This window comes from Chiloscyllium plagiosum, unplaced genomic scaffold (genome assembly GCF_037043375.1).
Source record: "Chiloscyllium plagiosum isolate Xiang-an unplaced genomic scaffold, Cpla_swu_hap1 HiC_scaffold_7, whole genome shotgun sequence".
NCBI classification, from domain to species: domain Eukaryota; kingdom Metazoa; phylum Chordata; class Chondrichthyes; order Orectolobiformes; family Hemiscylliidae; genus Chiloscyllium; species Chiloscyllium plagiosum.
Window position 1 is genome coordinate 27,142,026 of NW_028270145.1, and position 25,125 is coordinate 27,167,150.

At 42.8% G+C, this 25,125-nt stretch overlaps 2 protein-coding genes across 3 annotated transcripts in view; one reads left to right on the forward strand and one right to left on the reverse strand.

Moving 5' to 3' along the window:
• Nucleotides 1–25,125, reverse strand: part of stradb (STE20 related adaptor beta) — a 75,304-nt gene that overhangs the window by 45,133 nt on the left and 5,046 nt on the right. The window contains exon 1 of one of the 2 annotated variants that reach the window (XM_043693261.2): nucleotides 12,570–13,226. The exons of the other annotated variant lie outside the window; for it this stretch is intronic. Within the exon in view, the coding sequence (XP_043549196.2) occupies nucleotides 12,570–12,626 (57 nt within the window). The 5' untranslated portion in view covers nucleotides 12,627–13,226. Of the gene's footprint in view, nucleotides 1–12,569; nucleotides 13,227–25,125 lie in introns of those variants that run through there. 2 annotated transcript variants of the gene reach the window in all.
• Nucleotides 13,373–25,125, forward strand: part of LOC122551412 (trafficking kinesin-binding protein 2) — an 83,987-nt gene continuing 72,234 nt past the window's right edge. The window contains exon 1 of the mRNA XM_043693258.2: nucleotides 13,373–13,463. The gene's annotated coding sequence lies outside the window, so the exon portion shown is untranslated. The remainder of the gene's footprint in view (nucleotides 13,464–25,125) is intronic.

Sequence of the window (25,125 nt, forward strand, 5' to 3'; positions counted from 1 at the left end):
ATAACACACAAGGCTATGTGCCAAGTGCTGGAAATGGTGCCAAGTATATAGGTGCTTGATGGTTGGTGTGGACATGATGGCCTGAAGGACCTCTTGCTGTAAGAAATCTATGCTCTGAAGAGTCACAATCCTTTGAATGAAGATATTTCTCCTCATCTCTGTCCTAAAGGATTAGCCCTACCAGAGACTCCAGTCAGGAGAAACAAGCTCTGCCTTGTCAAGACCTTTCAGAATCCCAAATGTTTCCAAGAGATTACCAATCTTCCAAACCTCAGAGAATGTAGTCACAATTTATTACCCTCTCATCTCAGGAAACAACCATTTGCTATATTTAAAGGGAAAACTATTTGTCCTTAAATATGGAAGCCAAAAGCACATGCAATAGTCAAGATTTTTTACTTCAATTCATTCACACGATGTTGGTGTTTCTGGCTAGACCAGCATTTTTAGCCCATTCCTAAATGACCAGAGGACAGTTAAGAGTCAACCATATTGTTGTGGGTCTGGAGTCACATGTAGGCTGGCTATTTCGTTTTCCTAAAGGAAGTTAGTGAACCAGATAGGTTTTCTTACGGCAGTAAGCAGTGGTTACATGGCGAGTATTCATCTTGGTTTTTATTATTGAATTCTTTATTGAATTCAAATTTCACACCTATCATGGTGAGATTCAAACCCATGTCTCATAGCATTAACCTGGGGTTCTGGGTTTCTGGTCCAGTGACATTATTGCTACATTACCAGGTGGTCTCACCAAATCCCTGAATAATTTATCAAGACTTCCTTTTTTTGTAGAAAGGTAGAAACAATGACTGCAGATGCTGGAAACCAGATTCTGGATTAGTGGTGCTGGAAGAGCACAGCAATTCAGGCAGCATCCGAGGAGCAGTAAAATCAACGTTTCGGGCAAAAGCCCTGTGCTGCTCCTTGGATGCTGCCTGAACTGCTGTGATCTTCCAGCACCACTAATCCAGAATTCCTTTTTTTGTACACCAGCAAACCACACTGTCCAATGCCAATTAGAGATGGAAAACAAATTCTGACCTTGCCAACAACACAAACATCCCATAGTAAGAATAAAGGAATAAAAAATTACAACTGCTTCCACCAACTGGAAAGGTGTCAGGAATTGTTGTGCATGCATACTGAGCTCTCACTGTGGGATTCATTGGTCAGCTTTGATCAGTTATGTCTGAGGTTATTGGTATCTTAAATTTATCAAATAGTTCATTATTAAAAAGCTGTCTTAAAATAAACAGGATATACCATGAACATGTTAACTGATGTGCCAACAACAGCACATAAGACATTTAAACCCTGAAATGAAGTTCTTTCAAGATTGGATTGGAAGAATTAGAACATTAAATTTGCTGACAAGACCACAATTGTTGGTTGGATTTCAAACAATGACAATACAAAATACAGGAAAGAGATTGAGTGCTTAGCAGCATGGTGTAAAGTCAACAATCTCCCCATCAACGTCAACAAAACAAAGGAGCAAGTCATTGACTTCAGCAAGCAGAGTGGAGGGCACACCCTTGTCTGCATCAATGAGGGTGAGATGGAGATGGTTGAGAGCGTCAAGTTCCTGGGAGTGATGATCACCAACAATCTGTCCTGGTCCGTCCCCGTTGATGCAAAGGTCAAGAAAGCACAACAATGTCTCTACTTCCTCAGGAGGCTAAGGAAAGTTACAAGTCCATAAGGATGATTACCATTTTTATAGATGCACCATAAAAGGCATTCTATCTGCATCACAGCGTGGTATGGCGACTGCTCTTCCCAAGACCGTAAGCAACAACAGAGACTCCTCCGCCCTGGTTATAGTCTCCTCAACCCTCTTCCATCAAGCAGAAGATATATAAGTTTGAAAATATGTACAAATAGGTTCAACAACAGCTTCTTTCCCACTGTTATCAGACTTTTGAAAAGACTTCTCAAATGTTAATTCTGATTTCTCTCTCTGCACATTCTCTGTGGCTGTCACACTGCATTCTACACTCTGTTCTGCCATCCTGATACACTTTGTATGGTAATATCTGTCTGTATAGCGTGCATAACAACACTTTTCATTGTATCTTGGTATGCAGCAATAATGAATGAATGAATCAATAAAAATAGTTGACTATGTCATTGAAGTCATCAAGATTAGATTTGTCTTTCTGTACAGAAATGGAAACGAACAGTAAAACACTGTGCAGAAGCAGTTTATATTTTCAGAAAATTGTACAATGGCACAAAGCTGATAGTTACTAGTGCAATGTTACAAAAATATGTGAATGCATTCAAACAGGACTATCTTATTGCATCACAGAAAGGAGCAATGCTTACATTACTGAAGGAAAAAAGAAGCCTCTTATTCTATTCTTGAATCAAGAGAATAGGTTTTAATAGGACAAATGCACTTTTTGCTCTTTCCGTTATCTCATTTTTCATGTGTGTAATGTCCACCAGTCTTACAATCTCCCATGATCTTTGCAGTCCTCTAATTTAGCCTTTTGCACATTTATGATTTTTAATTGCTTTTCCAGAGACAAAAGGACCTTCAACTGTTTAGCTACCAAATAGTGTAAACTGAAAAGTAAACATAAGGTGCAGATGTTTGTTAGTATTTCAATCATCATGCATTGATGAAACCTTTTAAAGGAGAACACTGCCAGGTCCTTCTTCAGGCTCATTTCTCTCCTCACCCACTCTCTTAAATCCTCTTCCTCCCTTTGTCAACTTCTTCCCATGCATTTCCCCAAATATTCTGCCATATATTTAAATAGTTATAATAATATTGAGGAGTTTTGAGGATTCTCTCTAAGTTTATCAACATGTTTACAAGTTCTTCCAAAGGTCCATTAAACACTGCTCACATCTCCATGCTGAACTTGTGCCTGTGTTGATGATGCTGTCAGTTTTTCGAAATTCTGTGATCCTCTCTCCTCATAGAGATGTACAGCACAGAAACAGACCCTTCAGTCCAACTCGTCCATGCCGACCAGATATCCTAACCTAATCTCGTCCCATTTGTCAGCACTTGGCCCATATCTCTCTAAATCCTTCCTATTCATATACCCATCGGATGCCTTTTAAATGCTGTGATTGTACCAGCCTCCACCACTTCCTCTGGCAGCTCATTTCATACACGCACCATCCTCTGCATGAAATAGTTGCCCCTTACATCTCTTTTATATCTTTCTCCTCTCACCCTAAACCTATGGCCTCTAGTTCTAGACTCCCACACCCCAGGGAAAAGATCTTGTCTACTTATCCTAACCATGCCCTTCATGATTTTATAAACCTCTATAAGGTCACCCCTCAGCCTCTGACACTCCAGGGAAAATAGCCCCAGCCTATTCAGCCTCTTCCTATACCTCAAATCCTCCAACCCTGGCAACATCCTTGTAAATCTTTTCTGAACCCTCTCCTATTGAAATTCTGATGATGTTTTTTCTCTGCAGTAATGTATATCCACCAGCAGAAGACGGTATTACATTACTTTAATCAAAAGATATGGAAATAGGTTTGAGGAAGAGGTAATCTAACACTCATTCATCCTGAGAGAATAAGGTTAGTGTATGTTGTATGCAATCAGTGGCAGTGCCGACTCTATTCTGATTAGACAAGGGATTGGAGAATAAACCACCAAAAAGCAAGACATTATTGAGGCCTTTGATTCCTATTTTAGTTTACAGCACATCCCTATATTAGATCGGTTGAAGTTCAGTTGGCTCAGCCAGGAACTGGTGAGACTATTGATTCTTTAATAACTGACTTGTAATGCCTCATTCCTGATGAAGGCCATTTGCTCGAAACATCAATTCTCCTACTCCTCAGATGCTGCTTGACCGGCTGTAGTTTTCCAGTACCACTCTCTTCGACTCTGTACTGCCTCAGTGTCAATGAACAATATTGAACATTGAAAGTGGCGCTCATAAGAGGCCAAGTCATAATGATGTTACTGGATGAAATGTGATATTGTTGACCCAAAGATCATGAAGCAAGGTGCTTTATTTCACTGGCATCAGGTCATTACAAATATGAAGAAAAATTAAGATTGAATGAGAAAGTATTTATATGGCAGTATTCATTTTTATAATAGAGCCTGTAGTTTACATTGGGTTGACAAATTATTTGTCTGTCTGTCCTTCTTCTTCCCATAGAAGACACACTCAACTGCTCCAGTTGCCCTCCCTCACCTTCACCATCTGCTATAGGTCCCAGCACTGTTGCATGAGCTCCTTTGCTCAGCACCTTCCCTCACCATTACCACCTCCTGCTGGAGGGTCTTTACAGATGCTTTTTTCAGATTTTTTTAATTGTCCAAATAGCACCTTACAATGGGCAAATCAGTGCAGTTTGCTAGGCAGGCTGCACTTAACATGGAAAACAGACTTTTTAATCCAAGGGGCAGGGAAGCTTCCTGGGGTCAGAGTGCCAATTTCAGGTCATCAATCAGAGAGTTACCAATTTACTTGTAAGACACCAGAAACAATGAGAAGAGCTTACACTCATTGTTCCATGGCCAGGTTGCAGCAGGTGAACTCCATATCACTGCTAAGCCTGCCCAGGCATTAATGCTGTAGGAGAAGCCAGCAGTAGAAGAGCTCGTTCTGCGAAATAAAAATTTAAAACTAGACCACTCCAATCTGCAACTGTCCAAAAAGTAAATGATACTGAAAAATGAGATATATTCTTCTTAGTGGAACTGAAATTGTAGAATCAATTGTCGATGAAGGAACTCTCTAAAGCAAGAGATGGATATTGCAGATATTTCATTTCTTTTTAGGCAGAGACTAAAAGAGACGGAAATCGATACACAAAGATGGAGGTATCCAGTTACAAGATGACATTCTATTTTTTACAACACATTTTCAGAAAAGGGTGGAAAAGAATGAAGATGATACTTATGCTAATGACTTGTTGGAGATTGAGGCCCTTAGTCTTGCTCTTTGAAGATAGCATAAATGATGACCTTGATCAAAGCAATGTTGTTTCTTTTTGAGGGGAACCACGTCATTTAAACAATATACTGCCAGTAGAAATGATACCATAGGCGTTTCTGTGTCTAATTACTGTTTTAAATGAAAGTACTAATTCAGCAAACTCAAGTTTAGCAGAAATAATTTGTCATTATATAGCTTGTTAATTATGAACTTGATAAAGGAATTACTGTCACTGTCCTGGTGGGTCAGATACCATGGCTGAAGAAAGAGAGGTTACAAAGAAGAAACAAGATGGTACAAATGGAACAATTCCAAAGACTAGAAAATATTGCAACACAATCAGTGCTCAACAGTTGAAAATCTGTTTGGGTTCACAATCAACATCCCTTACTTTTGAGACTATAAGTACCTGCCTTTATACTGTAAACACTGAATACCCTTATCTAACAAAAAGCTAATAATATCAGTTTTGAGGCTATCAATTGACAACCCACTCAACGTGACCAGCGTTTCAGAGAGAGTTTCTGATTTTCCCTACTCTTTGAGTGAAGTTAGAAATCAGACAACACCAAGTTATACTCCAACAGGTTTATTTGAAATAACACAAGCTCTCAGAGTGCAGCCCCTTTGTCAGGTGCAGTGAGACAGCAGCGCACACAGACCCAGAGTTTATAGGCAGCGAGATCAAGGGCAGAGAGATCAAAAGAACATCCAATCGATGTGAGTGGAGTGTCAGAACATAAGTCTCTGCAAGTGACTAAGAGTGTTAGATGATGTGTAAAGTGTTTATAAAGTTAATGTCAGTGCTGTGCTGTCATGATAATCAGGTAGAGCAATAGGAATATGAAAAAGGTGACAACTCAGGTCAGACACTGAATTGTAGGTGTGACACTTTGTTCAGAATCTGTCTCAGAGTTTTAATCCGGAATTAGGCTGGTTTTATTCTGAAAACTGGAATTTATAAGACACCACATTGACTGACCGTGACTACAGAATGCTTCTGCAAATAAACAAACACCTTGGATGAAATTATTCATTTCAGCTTTCGGAATAAAACCAACCTAAATCCAGGTTAAAACCTTGAGACAGATTCTGAACAAACCTTCATACCTACAATTCAATGTCTAACCTGAGATGTCACCTTTTGTATATTTCTATTGCTTTGCTTGATTGTCATGACAGTTCAGCATTGACATTGACTTTATAAACACTTCACACATCGTCTGACATGCTTGGTCACCTGCAGACACTGATTGTCTGACAATCCACTCACACCAGTTCATAGAGTCATACTGATGTACAGCACGGAAACAGACCCTTCGGTCCAACTTGTCCATGCTGACCAGATATCCCAACCCAATTTAGTCTCACCTGCCAGCACCTGGCCTATATCTCTCCAAACCCTTCCTATTCATATACCCATCCAGATGCCTTTTAAAATGTTGCAATTGTACTAGCCTCCACCACTTCCTCTGGCAGCTCATTCCATAGACATACCACCCTCTACGTGAAAAGGTTGCCACTTACGTCTCTTTTATATCTTTCCCCTCTCACCTTAAACCTATGCCCTCTAATTATGGACTCCCCCACCCCAGCGAAAAGACTTTGTCTATTTATCCTAAACATGCCCCTCATGATTTTATAAACCTCTATAAGGTCACCCCTCAGCCTCTGACGCTCCAGGGAAAACAGCCCAGCCCGTTCAGCCTCTCCCTATAGCTCAAATCCTCCAACCTTGGCAACATGCTTGTAAGTTTTTTCTGAACCTTTTTAAGTTTCACAACATCCTTCCGATAGGAAGGAGAACAGAATTGCACACAATATTCCAAAAGTGGCCTAACCAATGTCCTGTACAGCCGCAACATGATCTCCCAACTCCTGTACTCAGGACTAATAAAGGAAAGCATACCAAACACCTTCTTTACTATCCTATCTACCTGCAACTCCACTTTCAAGGAGCTATAAACCTGCATTCCAAGGTCTCTTCATTCAGCAACACTCCCTAGGACCTTACCATTAAGTGTATAAGTCCTGCTAAGATTTGCTTTCCCAAAATGCAGCACCTCACATTTATCTAAATTAAACTAATGTGATTTTGTTTGTTTGAGTTTCTCATCTGCAACTCCTGCCCTTATATTATTTCCTGAAATTGATTTAGGACATTAAAAAAAGGGGTGTGAGAGAGAGACCCCAAAAATATATAAAGGGAAAAGACATAAAAACTGACCTACTTTCAGGTCCTACTCAAAATTCACTGTCTCTGTAATTCCTTACAAATTCAACAAGAGATGTGCACTTCTCTAATTCTCGATTGCTGAGGATTCCTGATTTTAAGAGTACAGTTTCACAAAAAAAAGTGAAACTGTACTCTTACTGTACTTAGTGAGGGGCAGAGGTTTAGCCTCCAGACTAAACCTCTGCACCTCACTGTCATCCTTTAAGGTGCTCCTTAATATCTGCTATTTTGCAAAATATTCAGCAACGCATTTGCTCATCTGCCGTTATCTGCTTACGTAGTGCAGTATCAAAAGTTGTTTCACCTTCCCAAAAGAGCTTGCAGTTAGGATTGGCTTTTCCTGCACATTTCTCTTCAACTTCTCAGTTTATAGTGACCATCAAATCCTGCACCATTTTTATTTCTGTAAGCCTGCTCACCCTGCTTTGTTTTGTTGTCCACAGATACTACCTGACCTGCTGAGTATTTCCAGATGTTGCTCTTGTTATTTCAGATTTCCAGTATCTTTTGGCAGGTATTGCTCACAGAACCAAGTGGAGAAACCGACAGGTCAGTTCAGAGCTGCTTTGAATCAAGCTGAATGTTGGTTGCAGCAGTTGGTCCCTGACCTCCAGATCAGGTCCCTTTCAGTAAGTCTTTGGACCATTGAGTAATTATAATAGAGCACAAAAGAACCAGGAGTAGGCATGACAGTCACTTGAACCTCAATCACCATTTAATATGATCATGGCTGGTCTCATCTAGGCATCGACTCCACTTTCTTGTCTTCTCCCTCAACCCTTCAACTAATTAAAAAGCTATTTCCTCCTCAAATTTATTCAACGTTCTGTACTCATCACACCCTGAGATAGTGAATTCCACAGATTCATGATCTTTCGAGAAGTTATTTTGCCTCATCCGTTGTAAATCGGTCAGGTTAGTCTCAAATTATGACCTCGCATTTGAGATTGCCTCCCAAGGGGACCAGTTGTATGATCTTTTTATCTCTCTGCTCTTAATCTCTCTGTCTATAAACTCTGGGTCTGTGTGCGCTGCTCTCTCACTGCACCTGACAAAGGGGCTGTGCTCAAAATGCTTGTGTGATTTCAAAGAAACCCGTTGGACTATAACCTGGTGTTGTGTACCCCAGTCTAATACCAGAACCTCCATATTTGAGTGAAGTTGTTCTTCCTCACATGGCCTCTGAATACTCTATCACTAATAGTAATGTTACCAATCATCCGCATCAGCATTAGGTTAAGTTTAGGTTTATTGTCACATGTCTTCACGTCAGTACAGTGAAAGTTTTACAAGTCACCACTTAAGGCGCCATCTTAGTTACAGAATCTTAATTACAGTGCAGAAAATAGGGAAAAACAAAGTGAAAAAGTTAACGCTGTAGTCCTTCTTACTAAACGTAGAAACACATTTAACAGTTCAACACCATAGTCATGCTGGACATGCACTCTTCACAAGGGCTTGACCTCCCCTGCTTTCTGCTCGACTTGCCTCTGTCCCAGGCTGCTTGTTCTCGTCACCTTGCAACCTGCTCCTGCTCTCGCCATCTTAACAGCCTGCTTCCATTCTTGCCACTGGCCACCTCAGGCTGTCTGCTCCCACACTCACCACGTGTGTCCTGGACTGCCTGCTACAGACCAATATCCATGTTCTGCAAACATTTAAAGTGTGGTACTAACGAAACCAGGCATGACCTACTGAGATAGTGTTCCTAATAATGAAAGCCAATAAATGAAAACAATCTGAAGATGGGTCTTGAAAATTTCAAGAGATGGGGCTATGACTGTTTTCCTTGGTGTCGTGTTACAGTGTAGAATTGTGATTGCAAGGCAACAATGTTGACAAACCCTTGGAAACAAATGGTCTCTGGAGTTCCTCAATCATAGCCATCGAAATTCAAACAGTCCTTAAACTTCCAAACTTAGAGAAAAATGAGCCTAATCCATGAAATTAGTCCTCATAATTAAATTTTTAGTTTTGGTATTGTTTTGATTCTAAGTATGATTTTAATGGTTTTGTTCTCAGGAATTTCATTCAAATGTATTGACAAACCTGTTATGAGTAATTAGCTGAAGCATGTTTATAGTTCAGAGATGGAAGATTATGTTGTTTCTCTTAGGTTTACTGTATACTGGTTGCTTGGTGCTACAGAGCTTGAATACTGTTGAAAATTGAGACATTGTCAAAACTTCTCATATTGTAGGCTTCAGGACAAAAGCCACAACATCAAATTTCTCAATGGTTGCTTCATTGAATCAAACAGCCTGTTCTTTCATTTGTTTATGCAGGTTAAAGCATCACCAGTCTTCTCTCTCTAAAGAAAGCGTGGCCCCGTGGTCTGGTAAGACTATGGGGGCTTTACCTGTACAGGACAGAGTTAAGTCTGCACTCGAACAGCTTGCGCATCTAAAATCCAAAACTAAATGTCTACTGTTAGATGTGATACTATGATTGGGTAGTATATGTTGAATAATCCTGAGTCTGCTTATAGCAACATGAACAACTCATTTCAGGTGATCAATTAAGCTCATAGCATGGCTCATTTAAACTTGCTAGAAGAGATGTTCATAAGCAGGGACCCTTTCTCTGCAAATAAAAAGCAAATACACGTACTGGCCTGTTTCTATGCAGTATCACTATGACTCTATGTTCATGCCTTGCACCATCTTTGAATTATCCAACAGTTTGGAGTACCTACTGTCCCCATTGCTTTCTCAATGGCAATCAGAGTCCATTTGATAACCCATGAGTATTCTTTTCTCCTATAATATAATCTATCGTGATCGTTTGAATTGTGGAATTCTTGCAGTTGTCCTGATCCATGGAAGAGAAAAGCTTCATAAATATGTCTCTTTTCATAGTAATTGTACAATGCGAGCTTGGCTTGGAGGTAGCATTTTCTCATGAGAAAGAACATTGTGAGTTATAGAGTCATAAAGATGTACAGCATGGAAAAAGACCCTTCGGTCAAACGCCAAACAGATATCCTAAATTAATCTAGTCTCATTTGCCAGCACGTAGCCCATATCCCTCCAACCCAGATGCCTTTTAAATGTTGTAATTGCAGCAGCCTCCACCACTTCCTCTGGTAGTTCATTCCATACATGCACCACCCTCTGGATGAAGAAGTTACCCCTTAGGAACCTTTTAAATGTTTTTCCCTGTCATTCTAAACCTTTGGCCTTTGGTTTTGGATTCCCCCCTCCAGGGAAAAGACTTTGTCTATTTATCCTATCCATGCTCCTCATGATTTTATAAACCTCTATAACGTCACCCCTCAGCCTCAGACACTCCAAGGAAAACAGCCCTACCCAATTCAACCTCTCCCTATAGCTCAAATCCTCCAACCCTGGCAAAATCCTTGTAAATCTTTTCTGAATCCTTTCAAGTTTTCAATAGGAAGGAGACCAGAATTACATGCAATATTCCAACAGTGGCCTAACCAATGTCCAGTACAGCCGCAACATGACCTCCCAACTCCTATATTCAATGTTCCGACCAATAAATGAAAGCATACCAAACACCTTCTTCACTATCCTACCTACTTGCGACTCCACTTTCAAGGAACTATGAACCTGCACTCCAAGGTCTCTTTGTTCAGCAACTCTCCCCAGGACCTTACGATTAAGTGTAGAATTCTGCCCTGATTTTCCTTTCCAAAATGCAGCATCTCACATTTATCTAAATTGAACTCCATTTGACACTCCTCGGCCCATTGAATCAAGATCCTGTTCTACTTGAAGGTAGCCTTCTTTGCTGTCCACTGCACCTGCAATTTTGGTTTCATCTGCAAACATACTAACTATACCTCCTATGTTCACATCCAAATCATTTATATAAATGACAAAAAACAGTGAACCTAGCACCGATTCTTGTGGCACACAACTGGTCACAGGCCTTCAGTCTGAAAAGCAACACTCCACCAGCACCCTCTGTCTTCTACCTTCGAGCCAGCTCTGTATTGAAATGGCTAGTTCTTCCTGTATTCCATGTGGTGTAACCTTGCTCACCAGTCTACCATGAGGATCCTTATCAAACGCCTTATGGAGGTCCATATGGATCACGTCCACCGCTCGGCCCTTACCAATCCTCTTTGTTACTTCTTCAAAAAACTTAATCAGATTAGTGAGACATGATTTCCCACACACAAATCCACATTGACTATCCCTAAACAGTCCTTGCCTTTCCAAGTACATGTAAATCCTGTCCCTCATGATTTCCTCCAACAATTTGCCCACTGCCGATGTCAGGCTCACCAGTCTATAATTCCCTGGATTTTCCTTACCACCTTCCTTAAATAGAGGTACCACATTAGCCAACCTCCAGTCTTCCGGCATCTCACCTGTGATTATTGATGATACAAATATCTTAGCAAGAGTCCCAGCAATCGCTTCCCTAGCTTCTCATAAAGTTTTAGGGTATATCTGCTCAGGTTCTGGGGATTTATCTATCTTTATGCGTGTTAAGACATCCAGCACCTCCTCCTCTCTAATATGGATTTGAGAATGTAAATTTTCGTAACACTGTAGTGCTTTATTGGGGAAATGCTGTATTGCCAGAGTTGACAGCAGCTCGATGAAATGCGAAACTGAAAGCATCCCTCACATCTGACTGCAGCATCATTTCAAAAAAGGACAATGTGGTGCACTAACCATCCAGCCCATCACCCACTTGTTTCTCACCCCGATCCAGCACCCATATTGTTCACTCATGAACCAGTCTTGAGTCACAGGCCCTAGGAAGTCTCTGTGGGTTTGTGGAGTTCTATGGGCCCCATTTGAGAACCATTGTTATATTAACCTGTCCATAATTTATCACTTATTGCCCATAAATGTTTACAAATAGTAGCTTGTGACTCCTGGTTTACTGAGTCTGGCATTGTTCCTCTAGTATAATGCAGCACTATGGTGCAGTGGTTAGGACTGTTGTCTCACAGCACCAGGGACTGGGTTTGATTCTCACTCTCAGGTGACTGTTTGTGTCGAGTTTGCATATTCTCCCTGTGTCTGCATGGGTTTCCTCTGGGTGCTCTGCCTTCTGCCCACAGTCCAAAGATGTGCAGGTTAGGTGGATTGACCATGCTAAATTGCACATAGTGTCCAGGGATGTGTAGGCTATATGGATTAGAAACGGAGAAACCCATGGGAAATCCAGGGTCACACAGACAGTGAGTGAGTCTGCATGAGAGGCTCTCCAGAGAGTTGGTGCAGACTTGTTGGGCTGAATGGCCTGTTTCCATACTGTAGGGATGCTTAAAAAAAAACAAAATTTCAAAAATTTCGATTGACTGTAAAGCACTTTATGGCATGAAAATTTGAAAATATATTACAAACAACATGGATCCACCCACAGATTGCTTTAAATTCTACAGTTAAGCTCCCTAACAGGTAGCCATAAATCCATACCTGGCATTTACCGTAAAAACAATCTTCAATGAGGACTTCACAATCAGCAAATAACATCCAAAGCAGATGAGGTTCTTGGATTTCTTAGGAGGAATCTTCAGTATGGCAACAGAAATACCAGCATGGTAGCCCACTAAAGATTTGGGGAAGTTACATCAGTGTCACGTTGTTGCATACTTGGAATAGGATTCACTGCCCAAAGAATGTGAAAAACATGCTCAACATATGCTTTACAATGCGAAATGCACTGGTGGGAATTGACAGAAAAAAGGGTGCTCTCCATAAATGATAAAACACAAGGTATTTCTCTCCACAGATGCTACCAGACCTCAGTTTCTCCAAATTTGTTTCAAATTACCACAACCCGCAGTTCTTTGTTTTATGATAAAACACAAGGTAACGTGCTACAAGGGCAATTTGTTTCCAAGACTCCGTTTCGAGACTATCTTTCTTCCCAAGGACAAACTCACAATGGAGCAGGCTGCCAAATAGCTACAGCCCCCATAACTGGAAAATCGGCAACACCTTTCTTTTAAACTATTGAAAAGCTTTTCGTTATCATCGCAGCGGATCAGGCTTGGCCAGAACCACGTAAAACACTGCGGATGCTGGAAATGTGAAACTGTGGCGCTGGCGGTGTCCAGACCTCAGACTGTGATGCCTGTCACCATGGGGCGGCACTATCCTCCAACCGGCCGCTGGCTCTGCCTTGGTCGTTGAATGATGACGTCCGACGTGTTGACGAAAGGCGGATGAAGGCAGGCGTCGATGGTTGATGACGACAGTGTGGGAGAGGTCGGTTGGTCGCTAAGGTCTTTCCCGGGTGTGTGGGTGTGATTTGAGTTCGGCCGCCGGCAGAGCGAGTGTGGAGACACGGTCGGGTGGGACTCGCCGGTAAGTTCGGCGGTGGGTGTCCGGACACCCTTTAACCGGTGTTTTTTTTTCTTCCTCCCTTGCCTTCCACAATCTGAATTTTGTTTTTGTCCCGCCTGGCGCCATATCCATCAGTCTTTCTGATGAAACCTCCCCACTGTCACAATCTGTCTGACTTCAAATGTGCGGTCACGGCTAGTTGCAGTATTAACGCTGCAGTTTTTTGCCGAGCTGGGATGGAGGGTGGACCAGATCGTCTCCATCTTTCCAGTAGTGTCTCCCACGGTGAGTATTAGACCCCAGGCTGTCCTCCCACTTACTGCTCTCCGTCTACTTGAGCCCACCTCCTCTAGAGGTGTGAGACAACATCGCTGAGCAGACTGCCCCGGGAAATATCTAAGACTATGCTGTCCGTCTGTTGACTCGCACCAATTTCCCATTTTCCTCTCTGACCTACGTCGGCTCCCGGCTCACACAACGCCTCGATTATGAAAATTCTCACCCTGGTTTTCATAATCTCTGACATCAACCCCTTTCCTGCCTTGAGCCTTTGGCAGCCCAACTGTCTTCACCTCCTTCTACTTTTAGCCTTTTGAGCGTCCTGGCTGTCATTTGCTCTAATAGGTGTGCCTTCACTTGCCTTGATCCTAAGCTCTCGATTTTCCTTCTGACACCTGACAGCAAATTTGTGCTGCTCAGGATTCATAAACTGATTAATGTTGCTGAGAAATTTGTGTATTGAACATAGAGTGTTTCTTATTTGTTTCTTTCCTGACAAAAGTTGCCAAAATGTGAATGTCGCATTTCCTCGGGCTGAACTTTGTATCCTGTCAGAATATGTACAGTTATTTGACATGCAAGGCCTTGAGTATTGTGTATCTTTATTCTGAGCTGAAAATGTGTTGCTGGAAAAGCGCAGCAGGTCAGGCAGCATCCAGGGAACAGGAGAATCGACGTTTCGGGCATAAGCCCTTCTTCAGGAATGAGGAAAGTTTGTCCAGCAGGCTAAGATAAAAGGTAGGGAGGAGGGACTTGGGGGAGGGGTGTCGGAAATGTGATAGGTGGAAAGAGGTCAAGGTGAGGGTGATAGGTCAGACTGGGGTGGGGGCGGAGAGGTCGGGAAGAAGATTGCAGGTTAGGAAGGCGGTGCTGAATTTGATGGATTAGACTGAGACAAGGTGGGGGGAGGGGAAATGAGGAAACTGGTGAAATCCGAATTCATCCCTTGTGGTTGGAGGGTTCCTAGGCGGAAGATGAGGCGCTCTTCCTCCAACCGTCGTTTTGTTGTGGTCTGGCGAAGGAGGAGTCCAAAGACCTGCATATCCTTGGTGGAGTGGGAGGGGGAATTGAAATGTTGAGCCACAGGGTGGTTGGGTTGGTTGGTCCGGGTGTCCCAGAGGTGTTCTCTGAAACGCTCCGCAAGTAACCGGCCTGTCTCCCCAATATAGAGGAGGCCACATCGGGTGCAGAGGATGCAATAGATGATGTGTGTGGAGGTGCAGGTGAATCTGTGGCGGATATGGAAGTTTCCTTTGGGGCCTTGGAGGGAGGTGAGGGGGGAGGTGTGGGCGCACGTCTTGCACCTCCTGCGGTTGCAGGGGAAGGTGCCGGGAGTGGAGGTTGGGTTAGTGGGGGGTGTGGACCTGACGAGGGAGTCACAGAGGGAGTGGTCTTTACGGAATGCTGATAGGGGAGGGAAATATATCCTTGGTGGTGGGGTCTGTTTGGAGGTGGCGGAAATGACGGCGGATGATGCGCTGAACATGGAGATTGGTGGGGTGGTAGGTGAGGACCAGTGGGGTTCTGTCCTGGTGGCGGTTGGAGGGGCAGGGCTCAAGGGCGGAGGAGCGGGAAGTGGAAGAGATGCGGTGGAGGGCATCGTTGTTACCCAAAGTGGTAAACCAGTTCCAAAAATGCACAACCCAGATGGCCTCCTCCTTCAAGGACTGCAATTTCCCCCCCAACATGGTAATCCTGCCCCCTGTAAAAACGCCATCCCATTCTCCCAATTCCTTCGACTCCGCCGCATCTGCTCCCAGGAGGACCAGTTCCAAAAACGCACAACCCAGATGGCCTCCTTCTTCAAGGACCGCAATTTCCCCCCCAACGTGGTAAACCACTCCCTCCGTGACTCCCTTGTCAGGTCCACACCCCCCACCAACCCAACCTCCACTCCCGGCACCTTCCCCTGCAACCGCAGGAGGTGCAAGACTTGCGCCCACACCTCCCCCCTCACCTCCCTCCAAGGCCCCAAAGGAAACTTCCATATCCGCCACAGATTCACCTGCACCTCCACACACATCATCTATTGCATCCTCTGCACCCGATGTGGCCTCCTCTATATTGGGGAGACAGGCCGGCTACTTGCGGAGCGTTTCAGAGAACACCTCTGGGACACCCGGACCAACCAACCCAACCACCCTGTGGCTCAACATTTCAATTCCCCCTCCCACTCCACCAAGGATATGCAGGTCTTTGGACTCCTCCTTCGCCAGACCACAACAAAACGACGGTTGGAGGAAGAGCGCCTCATCTTCCGCCTAGGAACCCTCCAACCACAAGGGATGAACTCGGATTTCACCAGTTTCCTCATTTCCCCTCCCCCCACCTTGTCTCAGTCTAATCCATCGAATTCAGCACCGCCTTCCTAACCTGCAATCTTCTTCCCGACCTCTCCGCCCCCACCCCAGTCTGACCTATCACCCTCACCTTGACCTCTTTCCACCTATCACATTTCCGACGCCCCCTCCCCCAAGTCCCTCCTCCCTACCTTTTATCTTAGCCAGCTGGACAAACGTTCCTCATTCCTGAAGAAGGGCTTATGCCCGAAACGTCGAATCTCCTGTTCCCTGGATGCTGCCTGACCTGCTGCGCTTTTCCAGCAACACATTTTCAGCTCTGATCTCCAGCATCTGCAGACCTCACTTTCTCCTATCTTTATTCTGACTAAGCCTAACCACCTTACAGATATTTTGCAATAAAGCATTGTTAATCTGAGTTTTCTGAAGTATTACATCAAAATCAGAAATTACGATCAGATTCTGATATGTAGTTTTCACTGTGGGAAAGTTGGGAGAAGGTGGATTTGGAGTACGGTAGAGAAGGAAATATGAGAATATGAGGCAAAAATCTAAGTTTGCACTAATCTTATGATGTTTCTCCACTCCTCTCATTGTAGATGCAGTGTTGATATATTTAAGTGTGAGTTGTTAATTGATAGTCCAATTGAAGTAAGTATTGGAAACACTGCCACCTGCAAATTCCTTGCTATTCAAGTCATTCAGTACCCTGACTTGGAAATATATTGTTATTTCTTCAGTATCGCTGGGTTAAAATTCTGGAATTCACTCCCTTATGGCATTGTGGGTTTACTTACATAAAATGGATTTCAGCGATTCAAGAAGTCAGTTCTCAACCTAATAGCAACTGGAGATGGACAATAAATGCTGGCTCAGCCAATGATGTGCTCATTCTGTGAATTATGAAAAATAAAATAAAGGTGTGCTTGATAGTGTATTCACAATGCCTAATGGGCTTCAAATAACTTCAGCCTCCCAGTAGATTTAACTGTCTGAGATTCAGAGCTTTAAGGGTCACTCATCATTGAAGTTACTCAACATGAATTTAGTTGACCAATTTTCTTGGCCATGTGCGACATGTCTGTGTTTTTTGTCTTCATATCTGGATGTTTTCTGGTTTTATTGCATTGCAAACAGATTTTTGAGTGTGCTTTCTTCCACAGTCAAGTTCCATAATAACGAGCTTGACATGACTATTTCAGTTTAAAATTTTAAGATCAGATTTGTTTGGAAACTGAAGGAGAGAGGGAAAGTATGCATGTGTGTGAAAGAGAGAAAGAACAAGCCTGGATACAGGGTATAGGACTGGGGGAGGCAAAGAGCGAGAGATGCATCTGGTTGGGTGGGTTGGATTAGAGGGTGAAAAAGGTGTTTTACGTGAAAGACAGATAAAAGACTTACATTAATACCATGTCTTTCTTGATGTGAGATTTTCCCAAAATGTTTTGCAACATTTTTTTTGCAATGCATTCATTGTTGCAGAAAATGGTATCATGATTTGGGGCATGAGGGGCCACAGCATTGATCAAATCATTGATTAGTCTATTCTTTTCCATTTCTCTTTGAAATAATGCTAGGGAAATGCTTTGCTCTCACCTGAGAGGTCAGATGAACCCTTTACATCATATCAGATCCAAAGTGTGGTACCTCTGATAGTGTAGCATCTCCAATATTGCATGGGAGTGTTAGCCTAGAGTTTATGCTTATGCCTGTAAAGTGAGGCTGGAATGCACAATTTTGTGACTCCAAGGTGAAAGTAGCAGCCACTGAGCCAATACACACTGGTTGGATAATCTATTACGGTACCTGGGATGGCAGTGTTGATGTTTCAAAACACTTGGCTGTAAAATGGTTTGTTCTGTTCTGGTGTACTTGATTGTCAGTATTCCCGTTTCGCACACTAGATCAAACTTATGAGGTGCCTGTTGTGTGCTATGTGCTATTATTTATCTGTGTAACTCAGATCTTAAATCCATATGTTTCACTTATAAATTTGAAGAAGACTGTTCAGGTGTTGAAACAATAGTAGAACTCCTGGGCCAAAATAGTTATTGAGTTTCCAACTCTCTGCAATGTCCTGGAGCCTGTTGTAATTGAAAATTAATCTTCATGCCATTGCTATAAGCAGACCAAGATAAAAGCACCTGAGTCATAGAAGTGTACCTTATTATTTTAACCTCCCTGCTTTAATAAGAGTCAAGGGAGCTTTACTCTGTATTGTACCCCAGGGTGTCCCAATCCAGGGCATTTTTGGGTATAGCAGAAGGGAGGCTTTACTTTATTTACTCTTTTAAACAAAGTAAATTGATCTTTAATCTGTATTTAATGCTGTGCTGTACCTAACCTGGAAATGTTATTGGAGACAGTGTCAAGGGAGCTTTACTTTCAATTTAAGATTAGAGGGAGCTTTACTCTGAACCTATGCCTGTGCTTTCCCTTCCCTGGAATGTTTGGGGACAGCATTGAGGGGCTTTACTGTCAGTTTAGAAAGAGCAGAGGGAGCATGACCTTCAGTATAAAAGAGTTGATGAAGGTTTACTCTACCTAACCTGACCCTGTGGTAGGAGTGTTCACTGGGAACTGTGGCTACAGCGCATTTTTTAATTTAAAAGTATCCAGACAGTCCTACTTCAGTTAAAAGAGCAGAGGCAGCTGGTTATCTTCCAGGAATCTCCAGACTCTGTAAGAATCCCTGCAGATTGGAGTGTAGCTAATGTTACTCGAATATTCAAAAAGGGACGTAGAAAGAAACCAGGAATTATAGACCTGTAAGCCTAATATTGGTAGTGGGGAAAATTCTCAAATCTATTATTGAGGACTTTACAGTGGAGCATTTGGAAAGCAATGGCAGAATCAGACAGTCAGCATGGATTTATTGAGGAGGAAGTCATGCTTGGCAAATCTGTTTGAATTCTATGATGATATAACTACTGGAGTTGACAAGGAGGAGCCAGTCGATGTGGTATATTTGGAGTTTCAGAAAGCATTTGTCAAATTCCCGGAGAAGAGATTATTGTACAAGATTAAAGTGTGTGGGATTGGAGCAAATGTATTGAGATGGATAGAAACATTACTGGCTGTAACAGGCTGCTCCTTTTTTGAGATATTTTAGGTGTTGGAGGTGATTTTCTCGAATTCCAGGAGCACCAATTGCTGTTTATATGCTGTTGCAATTGTTCTGGAACTTTGGAGAGAAAAGAAAAGTCAAAACAATGGCATTTTGAAAAGGGAGAGGAACAGACAAAGGCAGCACATGGTCAGGTCAATGCAGGAGAGAGGGAGAGAGAAAGAATCCCAGATTGCGAACTGACACAACAGTGAACCTCTGCAGTTACTGCCTTTCCTATTGAATTCATGTATCGCTGGATATCAGAGTGTGTCTTTGAAAATCAATAGTGAAATTCACAACTGATCTGGAGGAACCAGTATGGGAGAGGTCACAGCACAGAAACAGATAAGTGAATTGTTTTAAGTGTGGCCTTAAAATAAGTCTGCAGTAGCAAGTAGAATGGGTTCTTTCTTGATGATATGTCTCTTGAATAAACTTAAAAATATAAGCCATAAGTATTAAGTTAGCCTGAAGCAGTGTTTTGTAGAGGAATAAGACGGTGCTACTTTCTGGGTTAGCAGATTGGAAGAAGCGAAAATGGCCCTTAGTAGGGTGATATGCTGTTCTTGTTGGATATGGGAGTTTAGGGAGAGTTTACGTGTTACTGAGGATTATATCTCCAATATATGCCATTAGTTGCAAATCCTATCAGATCGAATGGATCGGTTGGAGCGACAGTTAGAGGCAATAAGGAATTTACAAGACCAAGGGGGTGTGAGGGATGGCAGTTATTGGAAGGGAGAAAAATCGCAGATACAGTCACATAGATAGTTTAACTCCAGGAAAGGTAAGAGAGGTAGGCAGGTAGTGCAGGAGTCTTCTGTGGCTATCCTCATTTCCAACAAGAAAACTGTTTTGGATTCTCAGGGGAATGTGGCACAAATTGATAAATTTCTGGGATTGAGACTGGCTCTAATGCAATGAGGGGTACGTTGATTCCAAGAGATCGATTGAGTTAGGGGACTCTCCAGTTCGAGGCACAGACAGACGTTTCTGTGGTTAGCAGTGAAAAATCAGAATTGTTGCCTCCCTGGTGCCTGGATCAAGGATGTCTCTGAGACGGTGCAGAATGTTCTCAAAGGGAAGAGGGCCCAGCAGGAGGTCATTGTCCACATTGGAACCAGCGACATAGGAAAGGAAAAGGGTGAGATTCTGAAGGAAGAATAGAGAGTTAAGCAGGAATTTAAAAAGGAGATCCTTGAGAGTAGTAATATCTGGATTACTCCTGGTGCTATGAGCTAGTGACAGTAGGAATAGGAGGATAGAGCAGATGAATGCATGGCTGAGGAGTTGGTGTATGGGAGAAGGATTCACACTTTTGGATCATTGGAATCTCTTTTGGTGTAGAAAGTGACCTGCACAAGAAGGATGGATTGTACCTGAATTGGAAGGGGACTAATATACTGGCAGGGAGATTTGCTAGAGCTGCTGGGGAGGATTTAAGCTCGTAAGGTGGAGGGGTGGGACCCAGGGAGATAGTGAGGAAAGAGATTAATTTGAGACAGGTACAGTTGAGCAAAGAAGTGAGTCAAACAGTCAGGGTAGGCAGGGACAAAGCAGAGAACAAGGTAAGACTGATAAATTAAACTGCATTTATTGCAATGCAAGAGGCCGAACAGGGAAGGCCGATGAATTCTAGGCATGGTTAGGAACATGGGCTGAGATATCACAACAATTACAGAAACATGGCTCAGGGATGGACAGGACTGGCAAGAAATCTAATCTAATCTAATCTAATCTAAACTTTGAAAAGCTGACTGGGGACAGATGTTCACAGGTAAAGGGTCAGCTAGAAAATGGGAAGCTGTCAGAAATGAGATAACGAGAGTCCAGAGACATGTTCATGGTAGGTGTAGGGAATGCTGAGTGTCTAAAGAAATTGAGGGTTTGGTTAAGAAAAAGAAGGGAGCATATGTCAGGTATAGACAGGATAGATCGAGTGAATCCTTAGAGTCTAACGTATACTTAATTATACTTAAAAGGGAAATCAGGAGGGCAAAAGGGGGACATGAGATAACTTTGGCCAATAGGTTTGAGCAGAATCCAAAGGGTTTTTACAAATACATTTAAGAACAAAAGGGTAACTCGAGAGAGAATAGGGCCCCTCAAAGATCAGCAAGGCAGCCTTTGTGTGGGGAGACAGGAGATAGGCGAAATACTAAATGAGTATTTTGCATCAGTGTTTACTGTGGAAAAGGACATGGAAGATATAGAATGTAGGAAAATAGATGGTGACAGCTTGAAAAATGTCCATTTTACAGAGAAGAAAGTGCTGGATGTCGTACAACAGATAAAGGTGGATAAATCCCCAGGACCTAATCAGGTGTACCCTTAAACTCTGTGGGAAGCTAGAAAAGTGATTGCAGGGCCTTTTGCTGAGATATTTGTATCATCGATAGTCACAGGTACGGTGCTGCAAGACTGGAAGTTGACTAATGCGGTGCCATTTTTTTAAGAAAGGTGGTAACGACAAGCCAGGGAACTATAGATTGGTGAGCCTGACGTCTGTGGCAGGCATGTTGTTGGAGGGAATCCTGAGGGACAGAATGTTCATGTATTTGGAAAGGTAAGGACAGATTGGGGTAGTCAACATGGCTTTGTGCATGGGAAATCATAGTTGAAAAGTGTGGTGCTGGAAAAACACAGGAAGGGCTTATGCCTGAAACGTCGATTCTTCTGCTCCTTGGATGCTGCCTGGCCTGCTGTGTTTTTCCAGCACCACACTTTTCAACTCTGGTCTCCAGCATCTGCAGTCCTTACGTTTTCCCGCATAGGAAATCATGTCTCACAAACTTGATTGAGTTTTTTGAAGAAGTAACAAAGAGGATTGATGAGGGCAGAGTGGCAGATGTGATTTATATGGACTTCAATAAGGCATTCAACAAGGTTCCCCGTGCGAAACTGGTTAGCAAGGTTAGATCTCATGGAATACAGGGAGAACTAGCCATTTGGATACAGAATTGGCTCAAACATTGATCAGAGGGTGGTGGTGGAGAGTTGTTTTCAGACTGGAGGCCTGTGACCAGTGGAGTGCTACAAGGATCGGTGCTGGGTCCACTAGTTTTGTCATTTATACAAGTGATTTGGATGTGAGCATAAGTATAGTTAGTAAGTTTGCAGATGACACCAACATTGAGGTGTAGTGGACAACGAAGGTTATCTGAGATTACAATGGGATCATGATCAAATGGTCCAATGGCCTGAGGAGTGGCATATGGAGTTTAATTTAGATAAATGCGCGGTGCTGCATTTTGGGAAAGCAAATCTTAGCAGGACTTCTACACCTTAATGGTAAGGTCCTAGGGAGTGTCGCTGAACAAAGAGACCTTGGAGTGCAGGTTCATAGCTCCTTGAAAGTGGAGTTGCAGGTAGATATCATAGTGAAGAAGGCGTTTGGTATGCTTTCCTTTATTGGTCAGAGTATTGAGTACAGGAGTTGGGAGATCATGTTGCGGCTGTACAGGACATTGATTAGGCCACTTTTGGAATATTGTGTGCAGTTCTGGTCTCCTTCCTATCGGACAGATGTTGTGGAACTTGAAAGGGTTCAGAAAAGATTTATAAGGATGTTGCCAGGGTTTGAGGATTTGAGCTATAAGGAGAGGCTGAATAGGCTGGGGCTGTTTCCCTGGAGTGTCGGAGGCTGAGGGGTGACCGTATAGAGGTTTATAAAATCATGAGGGGCATGGATAGGGGAAATAGACAAAGTCTTTTCCCTGGAGTGGGGGAGTCCATAACTAGAGGTTTAGGGGAAAGATATAAAAGAGACCTAATGGGCAACATTTTCACGCAGAGGATGGTACGTGTATGGAATAAGCTGCCAGAGGAAGTAGTGTAGCCTGGTATAATTGCATCATTTAAAAGGGACCTGGATGGGTATATGAATAGAAATGGTTTGGAAGGATATGGGCTGGGTGCTGGCAGGTGGGACTGGATTGGGTTGGGATATCTGGTCGGCATGGTTGGGTTGGACGAAGGATCTGTTTCCATGCTGTACATCTCTGATTCTAAAACTGATTGGCAGAGAGGAAACAGTGTAGGAACTAATGGGTCCTTTTCACATTGGCAGGCAGTAACAAGTCGGATGTCACAGGGATCGGTGCTCGGACTCCAGCTATTCGCCATATATATTAATGATTTGGATGAGGGAATAAAATGTAACATGTCAAAGTTTGCAGATGATATCAAGTTGAGTGGGAGGCTGAACTAAGACAAGGATGGAGAGGTCCTTCAGCATGATCTGCACCAGTTGGGTGAGTGGGCAAATCAATGGAAAATGCAGTATAATTTGGATAAGTGTAAGATTTTGTAAGCAAAAACATGAAGGCAAATTAATACCTGAATGGGTGTAAATTGGGAGAGGGGAGTGTGCAGTGAGACCTGGGTGACCTTGTGCACCAGTTGCTGAAGCCTGCAGGTGCAGCAGGCGGTAAAGAAGGCAAATGGTATGTTGGACTGCATTGCAAGGGGTTTTGAGTACAGGGGCAGAGATGTGTTGCTGCAGTTATATTGGGCCTTGGTGAGGCCAAACCTAGAATATTGTGGGCAGTTTTGGTCTCCTTTTCAGAGGAAGGCTGCTTTTGTTTTCGAGGGAGTGCATTGAAGATTTACCAGGTTGATTCTGGGGATGGCGGGACTGATGTATGAGGAGAGATTGACTAGGTTAGGATTGATTTTGCTGGAGTTCAGACAAGGGAGGGGGGGGAATCTCATACAGACTTAAAGAAGTCTAACAGTACTTTCGCAGAAAGGATATTGCCTATGATGAGTGCATCCAGAACCAGGTGTCACAGTCTGAGGATTCAGGGTGGACAATTTCTGACAGCGAAAAGGAGACATTTCTTCATCCAAAGAGTGGTGAGCCTGTAGAATTCATTACTGCATGAAGTAGTTGATACCAAAGCTTTGAATGTATTCAAGAGGAGGCTAGATATAGTACTTGGGCAAATGGGATCCAAGGTTATGGGGAGAAAGTAGGATTAGACTACAGGTACTGAGTTGGATGATCAGCCATGATCATGATGAATGGCAGAGCAGGCTTGAAGGGCCAAATGGTCTCCTGATGCTCTTATCTTCTGTTTCTATGTTTTTGTTTAGCCCTATGCTGTAACTGCCTAGGCATTTGGCGACGGTCTCAAGGGAACCTTACTTTCATTTCAAAAGAGTTGAGGGAACTTCTGGTTTACTTTGGGCTTGAGGGTTAGAGGGATCTTGATCTTCAATCCTGTGCTGTCCCTGTCCTGTTTATTTCTTGTCTGAAAGAGTAGAATGAGCTTTACTTTGTATTTAACCCCATGCTATCCCTGTCCCAGGAGGGTTTGTGGATGGTTTCGAGGGAATTTTTCTTTCTCTTCACTTCCTGTTTTAAAAATGTCGAGGCAGCCTTTCCCTCAGCTCAAAAGAGTAGAGTAGCTTTACTTTTAGTTTGAAAGAGCAGGGAAACCGTTCTCTTTATCTAGGCTGTGCTGTACCTGGTCTAGGATTGTTTAATGGAGATAGTGACAAGGGACATTTACTTCCTGTTAAAGAGTAGAGGTCTTCATATAAAGCCCTTTGGCTCATCAAGTTTGCACTGGTCAAAAACTTCTCGTGCCATTTCCAGCATTTGGCCTGTACGCCAATATGTGAATAAAATGCTGTTGGACAGTCAGGAATCATCCATTTGAGTCAGGAGAGTCTGCTTTTCATTTGCAATTCTGGTGGTATTGTGTAGATCAATGGTAGCAGCATAGGAGAAGACCATGGAAAATTGGGATATCTTGTGGTGAAACTTCTAGAAAACATCAATTTATTGGCTATTGTAGAGATGATGTTAGTTTAGCATGTGAGTAAGCTCATGCTTCTTTGTGTGACGAGTAAGGATGAATGCAGGAGAATCCAAAATTATGACCACTACCATCTAGAAAGCCAAACAGCAGAGCATCATCATCTACAAATTCCCCTCTAAGCCATTCACCATCCTTACTTGGAAATATATCACCAGTGCATAATGGGC